General features: G+C 42.4%; 1 protein-coding gene across 1 annotated transcript in view; it reads left to right on the top strand.

Annotated features, from left to right (window-relative positions):
• Positions 1-20,236, top strand: part of F9 (coagulation factor IX) — a 60,308-nt gene that overhangs the window by 9,131 nt on the left and 30,941 nt on the right. Inside the window, exon 3 of the mRNA XM_063433525.1 lies at positions 18,611-18,635. Within this exon, the coding sequence (XP_063289595.1) occupies positions 18,611-18,635 (25 nt within the window). The remainder of the gene's footprint in view (positions 1-18,610; positions 18,636-20,236) is intronic.

The following is a 20,236-nucleotide window of genomic DNA, read 5'->3' as shown; positions in this document are numbered from 1 at the left end:
TTGTCTTTATTTTAAAAGGATGTATCAATTTGGATGTTAATTGCTGTAGTTTTTCTTCATTTTTTAGTGTATCAGGCCTTTAGCTCTAAACTGCTATAAGCTGTATCTTATTAGCACTCTTACATGAAATCTATTAAATATTTATCTGATTTAGTTTTGTTTGTCTAGCTGTGTTTCTTTACTCTTACATTTCAGTCAAATGCATAGCCAATATTTGTTAAATGGTAAATACTAAAATATTATATTTTACGTAATTTTTTTTTTTGTTTACAGAAAAAGTTTAGGGATGCCATGCCATCACACATTTGATTTGTTTTGTATGTTTGGTGATAGTACTTTAGAGTATTTCCTTTTTTTCCCCATATACATCTAGTACCATGGGTGTATACAGTTGTGCTTATAAATTTGCAGAAATCACCCAAATGGCCCTGATCTTTTTTAAATACCCTTTAATGCTTGGCATTGTTACAGACACACAAGGTGACACAGACAGGTTAAAATGGCAATTAAGAGGGCGGGACCTGGGGGCGGGGCCCGACCGCCGGCGGGATCAGACACGTTCTGTCTGAGCTCCCGCTCCGAGTTCCAAAAACCGGAGCAAATTGAAAGATAACCGCGACCAGCAACCCCTCCGACGTCCACACAGACCCCCAGCTATTGGGGTGAGCACGGATATCACACGGGAACCGGTCCGGTACTGACAGTAGCCCGGCTGGGCTCAGAGCACGCTGGGGCTTGAGCCGGGAAGGGACGGCCGCTCTCCCGGGTCTCCAGACCGGCGGCACGCTCCCCCCCCCCCTCTGGACCGGGGGGGTTATCCCGGTCTGCAGAGGCACTATCCAGACCAGCACACCAACCTGGGCTCAATCAGCCGCCCCAGCGGGGAACATCCCCCGTGCGCAACTCCACAAGATGGCCGCCGCCATGTGCATGAGATGCCAGAGGGACAGTGCTGAAGCTTGCTCAAAAGTGAGGAATCCAACACAGCAAATGAGAACAGCACCCACTATTAGCCCACCTGCCTACTGCAGAGCAGTAAAGCTTATGGATACTGCAAATGGGGGCATTTAGTACATCTGAACGCTGTCACGTCGCACCCTGACCGCGGAGAGCACTGAGAAGGCGCAGCAGAGGGAACTCTCTCACGCTACACACAGACAGGTCACCCGCATACAACGCAATCACAACGCACGAACCAGCCACGCAAGAGCCAGACAAAGGCGTTGTGGGGCCGGGTGGGAAACTCTTGCAGACCGCCTATTGCAAAAGGGGACCCCAACATACCGCAATCACTATGGACGAAACACCTGCCGACATCATCCGCCAACCGCACAGCCAGCACCGTCGGAACAGACCTGAAGGGCAGAGGTACTCAGCCACCAGGTACACAACTCGCAAAAAACAGCTCCTTGCAACAGCCAAGACCAGAGAGGCCACAGCACACAAGCACCACCAGGTACAAGACTCATCCCCGGCTGCTGAAGCGGACACGAGGCTGCGGGCCTTAAAACCTGGAGTTGGCTGAGTGCCTGATATAAAATGGCTAACAGTGTCCAACAACTACGTTAAGTTCCACTGGGATACATGTTTCCTTCGACTGCACTGCGGTCAAGTCTAATTTTTGTCTGCCGCGGACTCTTTACTGCAGCTGAACATGGTTTGCATTGGTCTCCCACGTTTTTCAGTTTAATGAGCTTTGCCTACTTTCATTCTGTTTTATTTAAGCCTCATTAACATGTATAGTATAACCGCATTAACATGTATCCTATAACCTCATTACTATGTGCAGTTCCAAGGCAAGTCAAACGTGTTAATACAGCAAACAATGTGTCCCAGCAGCACTTGCTCACTGGCAGACAGAGTACCTACCCACACCACACCTAGCTAAGGAATATAGCAAAGTCATGAAGCGCACATAGCCTCAATATCTATTGTATAAACACTACTGTACAAGCCATGTCCTTCATGTCCTTTGTCACTCCTCTGTCTACCCCTTCTTACTGTTATGGTACTTTTTGAAAGTAAACCAAAATGTTCAAAGTCTATCTGTTCCTGTCCAAATCAATAAATTAAATTGCGTATATACGCTGAAGTAATTAAGTCTGACACACGAGGTTCAGGTTAAAATAACTTCGAGAAAGTTTATTGGCAAGTGAAGTAAAAGCGGGCGCGCAGGCCCTTTTAAGAGGCATTTTGCGTCATCATTGATTATTAGAATATCAGCAAATAAACATCATCAATTGGATTAATTGTTAAGTGACGGAGTTAGTGTCTTACCTATTGGTTAGTAAAATTAAGAGGTTAGTCCCGTGCCCACCCATCAGAGGTGGGATTATTCTGGACACGGGTGGGGGACAAGGGGGTCCTAAGCGTCATTTTACACGGTCAATGATATCAGGCTTTATGTCCAGGTGCAAGGTCTCTTATGAATAGAACATTTCATTACTACTGTGTTCTGTGGCCTTCAAACTGTACTATCTTACAAGCTCTTAAGGAGTAGCCAGCAAATCTTAAGGAGTAGCCAGCACCTCCTGGTACTTGTCCTTGAAGGAAACACGGTCTTTGTCTACTGTATTAATTGGGTTGAGAAGTTCAGTCACGTAATGTAGTTTTAAAATGAACAAGTTAAGTCATGAGGACAAAATGGAGGATTGAAGAAGTCAGGTTAGGAGGACAAAATGGAGGACGAAGTCACAGTATAAAGTTAAAATGGAGTTAGTACAATAATTCAATACAAGTACAATAAAGATTTTTAATAATTCCACATCAGTCCCCCCTATGAAATGTTAGATTCTAAGAGATAAAACTTTATTATGTTAGTATCAGAAGACGTGTTAACCCAAAGGCACAGAAACCCCGTGGCCGCTAGCTAGATGTTAATGCAAAGTGCAAGGCTGTCCCTAGATCTGACCCTAATAGGCTAACCATCCGTCAGTATGGCTCTCGAACGCTTCACACCCAAGGGTATCCCATGGCAGCTAACCCACCACTTCTCCACATGGGGCCTTTACCATTCACTGACAGATGCTGTCCCTAATCTAGTCCCTTCCTAGAATTCCTGCACTTTATCAACAAAGGGGATAAGTTGCAGCGGCAGACAGGGTGAGTTGATGTCTTGAGATTCTTGGTCATCAACTTCGAGATGGGTAAAAGCGGGTGCCGCTTGGTCAACAGTCTTCATGAGGGATTTTCTCAGACATGGGAGGACACAACAAAAGAGAAGAGCAAAAATAAAAAGAAAAATTAGTATAGCCATGCCAATCTGCATTAAAGCCTTTTGCCATCCTGTCATCCAACCAAACCATCTTTCCCAGGGATCTTTTATCCCAGAATTCCTTTTTAACTCTTCAGATAGGTCATTTAATTTTTCTATAGCTAGTGTGACTTTACCATTAGGGCCTGTGTTTTCTGGGATGTAGGTACAACATGTCATAGTGTCGGGCAAAATCTTACAAACCCCTCCTTTTTCGGCTAAGATCATATCTAGGGCCATCCTATTCTGAAAAGTCATTTGGGATGTGGCCTGTAACTGTTCGGCCAATCCCTGGAGGGCGTCTCTGGTGTAATTGACAAAACGCTGTTGATTATAATAAATGTAATTTATCCAATTTAGATTCTTGTTTGCGGTAACTATGGTAAAAATTGATTCAAATCCTGCAGCAACTTCATCCCTAGCTTTAAACTCATTGGGCACCCCCCTGGGCACTCCAATGGCATCAATATATACATGAGGATCAAAACTTCCTTTCACTGGGGCGTCACGTTTAACCTTAGTGTGGCTGAACTCATGGGTGTTGAGGTGTGTGTCAGAAATAATATGTATAGGCATAATGGCCTTAGTCAAAGTACACTCTCCCCACCATTCTGTGTCCATTCTGGATCTTAGCTGTAAATCCCCACACAACCAATAAATGTCTCCTAGTGACCTAGTGTGATGTTGCAGCAAACGTACAGGGACAGTTCTGTATGTAGCACAATAGCCTTTGGAAAAGTTACCTACAAATTTACCAATACCATCGTACATGGCATAGCAAGTGTAATTACCTTTATATACGGTAATACCATCAGGGGGTTTGACGTCTTTGGCTAGAAGAGGATACTCCTTTGTCCATGCAATACATATGGACCTGTTAAAATTATAGTGATAGGCAAAAAGGCTTAAAACACATTCTTCTATATCTACGGGTAGGATTAAAGGTACGGTACCCAGGTGAGGCCGGGCACCTCCACACACATAACATGCGGTTCTATTATGCTTATTAGCATTATATTTCATCCATTCTAACCATAAATTTACATCATTAAAACCTGTTTCAGCGGCCATGGTATCTTCAAAAGTGGGGTTAGCAATGGCCATCATGTCCTGAAAGGTCTGGATATGGGGTTTTAATGGGTTAGGGACCATATGGGTGGCCCCTTGCCACTCAGAAGAGTTGCACATATCTTTGAGGTAGAAATGCCCTAATTTCTGGTAGGAACCCTTTTTCCAGTACATTCCCATCACATACTGGTCTGCATCTGTTGGGCTTGGGCGCTCAATGTTAAGGATTAATTTCATTGGTGTGCTCCCCCCAGGCTTTCTCAAAGTCATTCTCTGGAGAAGCGATCTACCATGATCATCTACTTTAGCTACGGCACTTTTTGGTTTGTAACCCCAGGCAGGCCCGGCATTCCATCCCGCCGCCCCCCAGTGATCACAATTGTGCCCCCATTGTTTGTCAACTACACAAACATATGGGTCTTTCGAATGAGGGATATCTCTATAGATGCTCTGGATTTGTGGTGTGGGAAATGGGCATTCTACAATATCACAGTAGTCAAAGGTATAGGTAGCCACCTGGGTGCATGATGAATTATACCAGAAGGTGTACCCACTAATGTCTTTGGTAATGGCTACTTGCTGGGCCTTCATAAGGCTAATTAAGGAGAAGATGTACCAGAGATACATGTTTGTGCGATATTCGCTTCCTCTGGGGCAGGAGATTTCTTGCAGTGGGAAGCGTGGATCCAATTTGGCCTACCGGCCAATTTGACGGAGGTTGCGGTAATCAGGAGAACTTGGAATGGACCGTCAAATCTTGGTTCCAGGGTATTTTTCCGCACAAACTTCTTGACCAGGACCCAATCTCCGGGAAGTAGGTTATGGGAACCTGTATCCAATTCGGGATCTGGAATTGAAGAGAAAACTTGGGCATGTATTTTGTTTAGGACATTTGCAAGTTCAGTTACATAGTCTACTAAAACATCTGATTGGAGTTGCAACTGCTGCGGATAATAACAACCTAGTCTGGGTGCTGTCCCAAATAGAACCTCATATGGGGACAGTGAATGCTTCCCTCTAGGTGTGTGCCTAACACTAAATAGAGCTATCGGTAGGCTTTCTGGCCAGGGCATCTTTGTTTCTTGTGACATTTTTAACATTCTAGTTTTTAGGGTGCCATTCATGCGCTCCACTTTACCACTACTTTGTGGGTGGTAAGGGGTGTGGAAGGCTAGAGTCACCCCTAGAGCAGTCCAAATTTCTTTAGTCACAGTTGCTGTAAAGGCTGGGCCTTGATCACTCTCGATAACTTCTGGGAGTCCGAATCTACATACAATATCTGTAAGTAGGCGCTTTGCGGTTGTTTTTGCAGTGATATTGGCCACTGGGTAGGCTTCTGGCCAGCCTGAGAACATGTCCACTATTACTAGTGCATATTCATGGGGCCCACTCTTGGGCATTTGGATGTGGTCAATTTGAATCCGCTGGAAGGGGTACATGGGCTTTGCCAGGTGTTTCGCAGGTACTTTAACTGGTCTTCCTGGGTTGCATTTTGCACAAATGACACAGGCCTTGCAGAAGCTATTGATCAATGTTGTGATTCCAGGTGCTTCATAATACTTCTGTATGAGGGCGGCCATCAATTCTTTTGACAGGTGTGCAGGCCCATGTGCCCATTGGACAACTGCTGGATACAAATTTCTGGGAAGACAAAATTTGAAGTTGTTGTAATATATTCCGTCCTTTTGGACAGCTCCTTTCTTTTTCCATTTCTGGACTTCTTCAGGAGTGACTGCAGCTTGCTGTTCTTGTAAAATTCGCAAATCAGTAGGAAGAGTTTGCAGGGCAAAAATAGGGACTTCTTCTTCTTGTCCGGACACTTCTTCATCCACTTCCTGCAAATCCCTGGCCGCTAACTTAGCAGCCTGATCAGCCAAATGGTTGCCCTTTGCTTCATCTGTATCCAATTTCCCATGGGCCTTCACTTTCAAAACGGCCACTTCTTTGGGGAGTAGGAGGGCATCCATTAGCTCCTTGATTGCAGTGCTGTGTTTGACTGGTGTACCGGCGGTGGTAAGAAATCCTCTAGTCTTCCAAATTAGGCCGAAGTCATGTGCCACGCCTAGAGCATATCTTGAATCTGTATAGATGTTGGCACGTTTTCCTTCGGAAATTTTGCAGGCTGAAGTCAGAGCCTGTAATTCAGCTTCTTGTGCAGACATTGCTGGTGGTAAGGATGATGATTTAATAACTTCATCTGTTGTGGTTACGGCATATCCTGTATGATATGTTCCTCCTTCATCGGCATATCTCGATCCGTCCACAAACAGGGTAAAATCCGGATCTGGTAATGGGTTCTCATGCACAGTTGGTAAGTGCACTGTTTCCATTTTCATCTGTTCAAAACAGTCATGAGGTGTTTCTGGGTCATAATCATTCTTTATGACCAGATCTTGAAATTCCTTTTCCAGGAAATGGCGTGGCCATGCTTCTAGAAGGTCAGTTGTTGGGTATTTGACAATACCATTTTCCTGTAGCTGTTCTTCAGTCATGGTGGCCCATAGTTTTGCCATGGGCCCAAGATCATTCCATGACCTTGTCTTCAACTTGGTAACAGGAATATGTGGGATAGCAGTATCCCAATGACGGTAAAGGTAGTTAAGTTGTTGAGGTAGCTGGATCAAGACCATACTATTGCCGTCAGAGTCACAATAGAAGTCTTGTGCAGTAAGCTTTACATCGGTCCGGTGGTAAAGCTCATCTTCATAGCAAGGTTCAGGGGTAATGTTTGGTTTGTACCACGTGGTGCAGAAGGCGTGATCTGGGCCTTCACAGAGAGGTTTTTCACCTTCATAAAATGTCAAATGTGGATGCATGACTTTCTTGATACATCCACAGAGCAGGTGAATGTAGGTTTCATCCGTGATAAATCCATAATAGATACCCCCCTCAGGGAGTGGAAGAAGAGTGGACGGATTAAGCACCTGACATCTTTGGATGGAAATGTTGTCAGGCAAAAGAAGATGACACTGTAAGCGCAGGTGTCTGGCTGGAGACACGTGCTTGAGCTGGACTTGGTTGATGATGGCAGAGATGTCATGAGGGGCCAAAACAACCAGAGGGTGGCCAAGGACCAGGTCTGAGGTCTTCTCTATGAGTTCTCTCGCAGCAAAAACAGCCCTGAGACAGGAAGGAGTCCCTCTGGCCACAATGTCCAGTTGACATGAGAAATATCCAATAGGCCTCTGGCGGCCTCTTAAGTCATTAGTTTGGGTGAGCACTCCTGTTGCGTGGCCTTGTCTTTCAGAGACAAACAATTTGAAGGTTTTGGAGTAGTCAGGGAGGCCCAAGGCAGGAGCAGAAGCAATGGCTCGTTTGAGAGCATTAAAATTGTCCATAGCTTCTTTAGTTAAACAGAAAGGGTCAGACTTAAGTGCGTCATAGAGAGGTTGCATGAGCAGAGAGGCTTCTGGGATCCATGCTCTGCAGTAGGAAATGAGGCCTAGGAAGGCATGTAGAGACTTAGAAGTCCTTGGAGGCGGAATATCCAGCACAGCTCTTACCCGGTCCCGAGTAAGATGTCTGGTACCTTGAGATAGGCAGTGTCCAAGGAAAATTACTGAAGGTTGGCAGAACTGTAGCTTGATGAGCGAAGCTTTGCATCCTTGTTCTGCCAAATAACAAAGCAGACTAATTGAGCACTCTTCGGTAGTGGGTATGTCATCTCCACAGAGCAGCAAATCATCCACATACTGAAGCAGAACAACTTCTGGGTGCTCGGCTTGCCATGGGTCAAGGATGGTGGCCATGGCCTTTGCAAATTGACTTGGTGAATTTTGTGCCCCTTGGGGCATGACAGTCCAGGTATACTGTTGCATCTCATGAGTGAAAGCAAACAGATATTGGCAGGATGGGTCCAGTGGGACACTGAAAAAAGCATTTGCTAGGTCAATAACTGTGAAGAATTTCGCAGATGGTGGGACTCCAGAGAGCAGAGTATGAGGATTTGGTACAAGAGGGGTGTCCAGGACTGTAGCTTCATTAACAGCACGGAGATCCTGAACCATCCTGTACTTCTCTGGCTCACCCTTCGGAGTTTTCTTTTTCACAGGAAATAACGGGGTGTTGCATTCAGATTTACATTTGACAAGGGCACCCTTCTCCAAGAGTGCCTTAATGTGGACAGAAATTGCAGCAGACTGTGCTGGTTTTAATGGATATTGTGGTTTTCTTGGTAATTTAGCTCCTGAAATAAGCTTTACCACCACAGGGGGAACATTTAGGTGACCTATGTCCTCTGGGCCTGAGGACCATAACTTTGCGGGCACCTGTGTTTTTAATTCCTCTGGGAAATTGGACCTTAATTCTGCTGTCTCCTCACGGGGCTTTTCTAAATGCAGCATCAGAGGCAAAGAGCATAGGGCTGAAGTGTCTGATACAGACAGAGGTGTAAACATTTCTACCTGCCCATCCGGGGTAAAGGTGATGGATGCTTGCAGGCGTGAGAGAACATCAGCACCTAACAGGTTAATTGGGCATGTGGAGGATACTACAAAGCGAGCGAGCAGGCTAGAACCAACTCGTAGTGGAGTTGTTAGAGGGCTATGTCTCGGTTGGCCATCCACTCCAACACAAGAGACATCAATATTTGACAGAAAAGATGGGTCTGGCAAGTCTTGTTCTCGTAGAACACTACGGGCTGCACCTGTGTCAACTAGAAATGTGGTGGGGTGGCCTTCAATGGGCAAAGTCACTGTGGCAAGTGGCCCCCCCTTATCCCCTGTAGACACTGCCATTACAGGGGTTACAGACACAGGCTTGCCAGTTTCCTATTCATCGGGTTCCTCAACTATTGGGACCCCTTTTTCGGTCTTAGTGACCGGGGCAGGTCTGGATGGCTTCCTTATCTCTCTTTTGGGTTCCGGGCAATCACTTTTAAAATGACCTTTAGCTTTGCAATTAAAGCAGAAGCTATCCTCTGGTCTGGTGCCCCTGGGAACAGGGATACTGCGTGATACCATAAGAGGAGCAGAGCTTGGCCTTTTGGGGGTCTGGGCAGATTCTAGGCCCCTAGCGACTAAAAGCAGGGTATCCAGGGGAACAACCTTATATTCAGGGCGTGCAGCAATAATTCCCTTGCGTATAGAGTCTTTAACGCCTTGGACAAACGCACCTGACAGCATTTGTGAATGAATTTTGTCAGTAAGATCAAACCCCAAATCTGTGAACATTTGATACAGTCTTGCATGAAACTTTTCCACTGATTCTCCTTTTTCTTGAACAACATCAGTAAGGCCAGCAGCCTGATCTGCAAGTTTGTCCTTAGCCCATTCTCTTAATTGGGTGCAAAAGGTTACCCCGGAGGGGTAATCAACATCACTGGAAAGCAGATCTGTACTGAGGTGACGGGCCATACTTGGCCAATAGGCATCCCCTGCTTTAATAGCACAAATGCTGAGTAGATCACGCCATGCGGCGGAATAAGTCTTTTGAATTTGAACTATCCCTCGGTAAAAAGGCATAGGCTGTTTTTCTGGGTCGGGGAGCGATTTCATTAATGCGCTAGCTTGAGTGGGGTTAAAGGCAACATATTTAGAAGGGGCCTGTTCTCCTCGACCCTTGTGGCCAAAAGGGTCATCGATAGAACGGTGAGTTGGGGCTCCTGCGGCAAGCTCCGATGAGACATGGGACACCCTGTCCATCTCGTCATCATCGAATTCTATGATATTGGCTCTTTTGCGTGGTGCAGGGCCCGAATGAGGTGAAAGGATCGGTGGTTGGGAACGAGCCCCAGATGCAGGGGTGGCTAGTGAGTCATAACCTGGGGATAGGTAGTCACCGGGGATTACCGGCATCAGGGCCGAACTGGGGGCCGCCATATTGGTGGCCGGAGAAGGTGCTACATTAGGGTTAAGGGAAGAAGCGGCGGCCATGTTGGAAGAGGGCACATCCGGGGCAGACTGTGTCGGACTGGGCATGACCGGGACCTGGGGAGTGGCTTGGGGAAGGGGTAGTGGATATCCGGGATAGGGCAGAGTCATGGGATACGGGAAGGGGTAGGGCCAGGCTGGGGAGGGGAAGGAGGTGGGGTATTGGACTGGGGTGGAGATGGGAGGGGGAGGAGTCGGGGCGAGGGTGGAAGAGGTGGTTAGTTGGGCGGATGAGGAGGGGAGGGGGTCATGAACGGAGAGGGAGCGTAGGGAAGGAATGGCAGATGAAATGTTAGGGGGAGGTACAGCAGGTAGCGTAGGGATGGACGAGGATGATGGGAATGTTAGGGACGGGGAGGGGGAAAAGAAAGATCCATCAGAATTCAGGACCGGGCAAACAGGGGAGGTGGCGGGATGAGTGTTAGGAGGATTGGGAGCGGGGAACATAGTCAGCTGGCTATCACCTACTGCTGACTGAACCTTGGGGATAGACGTCCCCTGGGCGCCACTTTGGGGCGCTGGCTGAGGGTAGACCCCAGCAACACAATTCTGATGATACACAAACAATTTCACACCCTTGTGATTTATTTCTTCCTCAACCCAACCTTCTAGCTGAATAGCCTTCGCTACTCTGTACCATGCTTCAGCAGTCTTTAATAAACCATTATCTGTAAGCTTGCCTTTCATTTCTGCCAGTAACTTACGCCAACTTTCTGGTTGCAATCTTCCACCCGTTGGTACAGTAATTTTACATACTTTTGCAATCTTTACAACACCTTTAACCATCTCCTCACCCTCTCTGTTTTCTACCAAATCACATGCTAACCAGCCCTTATTGGGCTTGCTTAAATCCTGCCCCATAATCCCTTTACCCCTATACCAGCGTCCTAGATATAGGGAGAGAGAAGGAAAACGGAACAAGAACGTCTACAATGCTCGACTGCCACCCGAGAACCGTAAAACTTTCTCAGGTGCGTCTTCCCAAAACGTAGACTAGTCACTGAATCCGCCTACCCGGGGTGGTAGACACGGATTGGAGCGAGGTGAGAAGTGTGTGACCAATCACTTCTCCTTCAAGAGGAATGGGAGTGGATAGTATAATAATATAGGAAGTACAGAAAAGATGAAAGGCAAGGAAAAATCCTTAGAGACAGACACAGGAGTTCATGAGACTCCTATTAAACAAACAAGACAACAATACAGTTGAAATACAGTGCATGCATCACAATTCAAATGAAATCAACAATAATTCCTTTCCTTTACTCGTGTGCTTACTCCAAAGTCACCTCCCTCAATCCCGTAGTATCTTACTACCAACGGCCAAGGATAACAGCTAACACCGGTCCGAAATCCATATGCCTCCCTCGTCACAGCAGCCCACTCGTAGTGTCTGCGCTACCCTCACTCTTGTAGTGCCCCTATAAAGACCCACTTTATAAGTCCCACTACTCCGTGGTGATGAAGACAGCAATGCCTGCCCGAATTCACACACCACAAAATAAAAATTGGAATGGCTCCAGCTCAACGCTCAAAGCTGGAGGGTATCACCACTCTGCAAGCAGAGTAACGTGCACAGAGAAGCTAGCTAGGCTATCAAAGTGGCACAAGAAGGATCCCCAGGAAACTATGAGTCTACACAATCTCCACAGATCCAACACACCTCTTTTTCCCTACAGCCCCAGCCACGAGGCTCCTAAAAGAGTTAAACAGGAAAAGATGACCCCCAGGAACACATCCACAGGTCAACCCCCCTTTTTCCCTACAACCACAGCACAGTGGTTCCTAAAAGGAGTAAAACAGGCAACAGAAGACCTAGGCAAATCCCCTCAGGTCCACCCCCCTTTATCCCAAAAGAGGTAAAATACAAACAGATAAACAGACAAACCGAAGACCCAGGCAAATCCCCTCAGGTCCACCCCCCTTTATCCCAAAAAGGGGAAAACAAGCAAGACAGAACCCCAGGCAAATCCCCTGCAGGTCCACCCCCCCTTTATCTCAAAATGGGGAAACAGGCAAACAATTCAAACACACCCAGGCAACAGATAGACTAAAATGCAGGTAAACAAGTGAGTAACGAGACACCGGGCAAGATATTACCTGTCTTTGATGTCCTCCCGGGAAGCAGTCACAGACACGTGGACGGGTCAATCAAAGGGGCTGGAACGTACCGGTGGCTCTGCAGAAGTCTCTACCGTGTATCTGGAGGTGATCAGTCTCCCTTCCTTCCCCCTGGATTCCTCCGTCCACCCTTGTCTTCCTTAGGACGGCTCACCGGCCAGACATAGCCCGATGCCCCACGTTGGGCGCCAAGTTGTTATGGTACTTTTTGAAAGTAAACCAAAATGTTCAAAGTCTATCTGTTCCTGTCCAAATCAATAAATTAAATTGCGTATATACGCTGAAGTAATTAAGTCTGACACACGAGGTTCAGGTTAAAATAACTTCGAGAAAGTTTATTGGCAAGTGAAGTAAAAGCGGGCGCGCAGGCCCTTTTAAGAGGCATTTTGCGTCATCATTGATTATTAGAATATCAGCAAATAAACATCATCAATTGGATTAATTGTTAAGTGACGGAGTTAGTGTCTTACCTATTGGTTAGTAAAATTAAGAGGTTAGTCCCGTGCCCACCCATCAGAGGTGGGATTATTCTGGACACGGGTGGGGGACAAGGGGGTCCTAAGCGTCATTTTACACGGTCAATGATATCAGGCTTTATGTCCAGGTGCAAGGTCTCTTATGAATAGAACATTTCATTACTACTGTGTTCTGTGGCCTTCAAACTGTACTATCTTACAAGCTCTTAAGGAGTAGCCAGCAAATCTTAAGGAGTAGCCAGCACCTCCTGGTACTTGTCCTTGAAGGAAACACGGTCTTTGTCTACTGTATTAATTGGGTTGAGAAGTTCAGTCACGTAATGTAGTTTTAAAATGAACAAGTTAAGTCATGAGGACAAAATGGAGGATTGAAGAAGTCAGGTTAGGAGGACAAAATGGAGGACGAAGTCACAGTATAAAGTTAAAATGGAGTTAGTACAATAATTCAATACAAGTACAATAAAGATTTTTAATAATTCCACATCATTACCACACAGGCTAAGCCAGTTTAAGAAACCTATAAGAAAAGTGATTCCTAAGTCTAGATGTAACACGGAGCACAACTTTACTCACCTAACTATACTATTAAAGCGAAGTACAATTATTCACTGTTATAATTTACCTGTCACTCACCACGTCTTGCTTAAGCGTTGTTCTTTAACCTCGATGTAAATCGTTAGACGTGAATGTATTGCATGACTTACTCTATATCTAAAAATGTGCAAAAACCTGAATGTCACAACTGTGTTACGTTGTCATGTCACCAATCTTGCATATGCTATTGTGGCACTGTGGGATGCCTATGTTCACTCAAGCACACAAAAATAAAGAATTTATAATAAAAAAAAAGATCTTTACAGCAGTCTGGCAAAAGCTGGTGCACAGGATGCACCAACCTGCTCTACAGCAAACAAATTAACCTGCCTTCTGAAGAGAACCACTGCACCCCCTACAAAAGACCGTGGCTCTGGCAGCAGGGAATGGCCTATTATGGTGGCAGATGCTATCACTTCTGCACAAGAGGACACAGACAGGATGTGTGGTGGCATGAGGCTGTAGTATGCGGTAAGTCTGAAGAACAGAGGGGACTTGTTTAATTTTATCTCTATTGTCCTCCATAAGTTCCTGTGCTTTTGCCACTTACTACTTACCACTTACTACTGTTATTGTCCCACTGCCATGGGGGCCTCCTAGGGAATTAATCTGACTTGAACTAGTCACTCTTCCTTAGTTATTAACCCCTTCAGGACGGAGTCAATAGTGCACGTTCTGATCAAAACAAAACGTAAACAAAAACTGGAATTTGCGCTATATGTCTGTTCACCCGTAGTTCCGCCCTTTCAAATTATATGCACCCACACTTATTATATATCATTTTGTTCAGGAGAAACAGGGCTTTAATCTATCATTAACTATTCATATATGGAACATCATTTATTATGAATAAAAGTAAAAAACATGTGAGAAAATAAGATTTTTTTTTTAAATTTGCATTTCCGTCTGACATTTTAACTGTGAATGTCATAATACTGTTAGGTTTTACTGCAAAAAAATGCACATATTTTTAATCAGCGATGTCTCACGAGTACAACAGTACCCCCCATTAACAGGTTTTATGTTGTTTTGGAAAGTTACAGGGTCAAATATAGAACATTACATTTTCAAATTGAAATTTGGCAGATTGGTAATGTTACCTTTGAGACGGTGTGGTAGCCCAGGAATGAGAATTACCCCCATAATGGCATACCATTTGAAAAAGTAGACAAGCCAAGGTATTGAAAGTGGGGTATGTTTAGTCTTTTTTAGTAGCCACTTAGTCACAAACACTGGCCAAAGTTAGCATTCATATTTGTTTTTGTGTGAAAAAAGCAAAAAACGAATATTTGGCCAGTGTTTGTGACTAAGTGGCTACTAAGAAAGACTGGACATACCCCACTTGCAATACCTCGGGTTGTCTACTTTTGCAAATGGTATGCCATCATGGGGGTATTTCTCATTCCTGGGCTACCATACGCTCTCAAAGGCAACATAACCAATCTGGCAAATTTCAATGTGAAAAAAATGAAATGCAAGCCTTATATGTGACTCTCTAACTTTCCAAAACACCATAAAACCTGTACATGGGGGGTACTGTTATTCTCGGGAGACTTCACTAAACACAAATATTAGTGTTTTAAAACAGTAAAACATATTACAACAATAATATAGACCATAAAAGTGCAGTTCGCTTGTAAAAAAAGGCAAAAAACGTAACTTTTACTTAAAATATCATCGTTGTAATACAATTTACCAGTTTGAAACATGAATATTTGAGTTCAGCGAAGTCTCCCGAGTAAAAAAGTACCCCCTATGTACAGGTTTTATGGTGTCTTGGAGAGTTACAGGGTCAAATATAGTGCTTGCGAATTAAATTCTCTGCACTTTCTCCCTGTGTTGTCAGGCATGTCAATCAAATTTTAATTAATCAAATCACATAATTACGTTAAAAGATTATTTAAATATACATGTAGAATTTTAATATATATGCTTTTATAGGTATTTAAATTCTACGTGTATACTAATGTAATCTTTTATGTAATTATATGTATTTATCTATATATATATATTTGCGGTTATTTGTATTTTATATATATATATATATATATATATATATATATATAGATATGTATAGAATGTCATTCTAAGTGTATTTTGTTACCGATATATATATATTAATAACAAAATACAGTTAGAATGAAATTACATTATTTTAATTATACGTATTTATATATAATATATATATGTACATCTATTATATATATAATATATATACATATTATATATATGTAACATCATTCTAAGTGTATTTTAATATTAATATATATACTTATATTAATATTAAAATACACTTTGTATGACGTTACATATATATAATATGTATATATATATTATATATACATATTATATATATATAAAAATATATTTAATTTATTTTTACACTTGTGTTTTATTTATTTTTTATACTTCCCACCAGCAGGGGGACTGTCTGATATTTCAAACAGTCCCCCTGCTGGCAGATCCACAGCCAGCTATAGGGGCCATGTGATCGCTCTTTGAGAGCGATCACATGGCCCCAGGGGGCCTGATGTGCCGTGGGAGGGCTGCCTGGGCTGTGAGGCAGTCCTCCCGAAGCGGATCGCGGCGGAGGTAAGTACATCTTACCTCCTGGGGCTGCAAGCCGTTACGGCGTGCTATGCCGTCATAACGGCTTTAAAGCCCACTTAACCCGTGACGGCATAGCACGCTGTAACGGCGTTAAGCGGTTAAGCTTACCACTGGCTTCATAACCTTGACTTTAATATACTATTCTATATATACCTTTCCCTGTGGAAGAGCTAAAGTCCCACTTAACGTCTAGATATGTATAGCGAGCCTCTCTACGTTATACTATTAAAAAATAAAAAATGTGCAGTACTGTCGAAATGCCCTGCAATTGTTTTGCATTGACCTATGATTGTTTGCAATAGCTGTTGTGGCATCGCAAGCCTGTTTGTACTACCATGCACAGCACAAATTAAGATTTTATTTTTTTTTAGAAATGGCAATTAAAGGTTAATTTTCCACACCTGTGGCTTTTTAAATTGCAATTAGTGTCTGTGTATAAATAGTCAATGAGTTTGTTAGCACTCACATAGATGCACTGAGCAGGCTAGATACTGAGCCATGGAGACCACACAAGAACTGACAAAATACCTGAGTAACAAGGTAATGGAACTTTATTGAGATGGAAAAGAATATAAAAAGATACCAAAAGCCTTGAAAATGCCTGTCCGTACTGTTTAATCACTTAAGAAGTGGAAAATTTGGGGATCTCTTGATACCAAGCCAAGGTCAGGTAGACCAAGAAATATTCAGCCACAATTGCCAGAAGAATTGTTCAGGATACAAAGAAAAACCCACAGGTAACCCAAAAAATACAGGCTGCTCTGGAAAAAGACGGTGTCATTGTTTTAAGGAGTACAATACGACGATACTCTAACAAAAATTAGCTGCATGGTTGAATTGCTAGAAAGAAGCCTTTACTGCACCAATGCCACAAAAAAAAAACCAGATCAATATGCATGACAACACCTTGAAACAACTCACAGCTTCTGGCACACTGTAATTTGGAGTGACGAGACTAAAATAGAGCTTTATGATCACAACCATAAGCGCTATGTTCTCCTGACCTTAATATCATTCATGCAAGACGACCAAAGACTTTGCATGACCTGGAGACATTTTGTCAAGATGAATGGCCAGTTATACCACCTGCAAGAATTGGGGGCCTCATAGACAACTATTGCAAAAGACTGCATACTGTCATTGATGCTAAAGGGGGCAATACACAGTATTAAGAACTAAGGGAATTAAGACTTTTGAACGAGGGTCATTTCATTTTTTTTTTCTTGTTGGCATGTTTTGTTTTGCAGCAGTTAATATTGTAAGAATTAAAAGTTTTATTTCTAGAAAATGTGTGAAAAATATGTTTTTGGCCCCCATTAGTGTAAGGTTAATCAAAAGGTAGATTTTCAATTGGTGTACAGTTCCCCCAATGACAGCTGGGAATCTACCATTTGTCCATACATGCAGGGTTGTTTTTGTATGGAGTGTGTGAATGAAGAGGTGTATTTGTGTGTTGTATTGGCATGATGTTTTTGCATGTAGTATTGGTGTTTGAATTTTGTTGTGTGTTTGTGGGCGTTTCAATGCTGCGATGTTTGCATTGGCACACATACAGATACCCAGATACACATGTACACTGAATGTAGTGGTGTGTTTGCAGTACTGGCATTCGAATGCAGTGGTATGTTTGTGTCTAGTGTTTGAATGCATTGGTTTATTTTCATGTAGTGCTGGTGTTTGAATGCAGGGGTCTATTTGTGTATAATGTAATATGAACATATTATCTCTCCACACGGCACCAGGAAAAGGTGGACTGTACAAATTGTGTGTAGGGACCCTTAATAAGAAACATTTATATAATACTGTATACATCATTTTTTCTTAACCTTTTCTATAATACTCATTGTTAATTTGATTAATAGATTAACAGTTAAAAATGTTGGAATTAAATGGACATTCATAACTTTGAGAAAATGTCTCATTCAAACGTTTTAGCTTTGGATGAGACAGTTACACTTTGCAGGCTGAAAAAGGTAGCATTGGTTCTTCATATTTACCCACATGTTCTTACTTATACTTTCCACACCCACATCAACAGGGACACTGATCTAACCAATCAGTGTCCTATCCCTAGGAATGCTGTAAAAGTGTACATTTCAACATCCTGAGAGGGGGAGAAGAGTGGTCTGATCAGTGTGATTCATGTAGAGCAGGCACTTGTGTCAGGTTTCTCTCTTCCTGCTGGGCTAGTCAGTGAATTGAGAATATGGTGTTTCCTAGTCACCTAGACTGGTGTAGTGGATGGTAAGAGAAACTACCATATACCAGAGGCGTGCCCAACAATGCAATCTGAGTATGTTTATAATAAGTTTACAAACATTTCTTATATACTTTTCAAAGTTTTTCTATCTTTATTGGTTTGTATATTTGTTTAAAAGTGTGTTTGTTGTTTTAAAGGAAAAAGTCACGTGAAGCATGTCTGTTTAATTACACCATATTCATGAAAAGATGCTGAGTTCAAATGAATGAAAATGAATGAAAATGAATGAAAATTGCAAAAACGAAACAAAACTTATTTATCCAAATTCATACCAATATTTTATTTTATTCATACTTCATGTAATATATGCATTCATACTTCTACTGATATAATGATGTTTTTTTCATTTAATATTTTTCAGTTGGAATTTTGGAAGCAGTATATTGGTAAGAGCTTTATATTAAACGCAATATATTGAGAAGATTGTCGTTATTCAAATGTATTGCTAATGAAAATGTTTTATAGCAGACAGTTGTACTCACTATATTGTTATTTTATGTAAAATGGTTTAACCATGCTTAGGATGATAATTAAAATGTGTCTTTATATGAAATAAGCATCCAGCTGCTATTGTGAGATAAAATGGTTCACATTCTCAGTATAGGAGAAGGGATAAATTATATGCTGTTACTTATTGTATGCTAACAGTCAACCCACAACCAATAATAACAAGCAGACACATTCTACACATAATATTTAAATTCATTTTTACTAATTCAATTTTGCCGAAGTAGACCAGAGATGTGGAGTTGTTCAGGCAAAAATCCAAGGATGCTTTAGGCATTTATTAAAATTAATTTAAAGGCCAAATTTACACAATGCCAAGGTATGCTTTCACTGAAATAGCATTTTTTATTTCTATTTAGTTTCCCCCTCTTTTCTCAAATTCATTCCCTAAGCCATTAAGTCCAACTGAAGTTAGTAGATTTAGCAAATATATTTTACTGGTAAATTACTTTAACTGGATTAGAGATGCTTCCTTTAGAAATTTCGCTGCCACATTTTTAATAGTTTTAGTTAATGAAATATCAACATTGAATATCATTAAATATTCAAATACCTCTTTATTCTGGAAAAAAAACTTTTCTTTGTCTTGGATTAAATCGCCTTTCTTCCAGCCTTAATGTGTGACCTGGTGTTCTATAGCCCTGTTTATGAATAGATTTCCAGATAATGGTTTGTACTGGCCCCCGAGTATATTTGTATAATGTTATCATATCCCCTCTCAGGCGCTGTTTTTCCAAACTAAAGAGATTTACATTTTTTAACCTTTCTTTATAACTAAAATGCTCCATTCCTTTTATCAATTTTGTAGCTCATCTCTGCACTTTTTTTAGTGCAATGATATCCTTTTTTAGAACAGGTGCCCAAAATTGCACAGCATATTCAAGGTGTAGTCTTACGAGAGATTTATAAAGAGGCAAAATTATATTTTCATCACGAGAATTTATGCCCCTGTTTATACATGACAAAACCTTACTGGCCTTAGCAACTGCAGATTGACATTGCATATTGCTGCCTAATTTGTGGTCTATAACAATTCCCAAATCCTTCTCGTGTGTGGTTATCCCTAATTCACTACCATTTAGGCTGTAAGTTGCTTGTGCATTCTTGACCCCGAAGTGCATAACTTTGCATTTCTCAAAGTTAAATTTCATCTGTCATTTTAGTGTCAGTTCCCCAATCTATCCAAATCCCTCTGCAGCAAAGCAATATCCTGATCACATTTTATTACTTTACAAAGCTTTGTGTCATCTGCAAACACTGAAATATGTCTTTCAATGCCAATTTCAAGATCATTTATAAATGTGTTAAATAGAAGTGGTCCCAAAACAGAACCCTGAGGGACACCACTTACCACTTTTGTCCAGCCTGAAAATGTACCAATAATGACAACTTGTTGTACTCTATCCTTAAGCCAATGCTCTACCCAAGAACAAGAATAATCATCTAGACCAATTTTTTTAGTTAGAAGACTAACCTATTG

Source organism: Pelobates fuscus, chromosome 9, assembly GCF_036172605.1.
Source record: "Pelobates fuscus isolate aPelFus1 chromosome 9, aPelFus1.pri, whole genome shotgun sequence".
Classification (NCBI taxonomy): Eukaryota; Metazoa; Chordata; class Amphibia; order Anura; family Pelobatidae; genus Pelobates; species Pelobates fuscus.
This window is presented reverse-complemented; position numbering and strand designations above follow the sequence as displayed.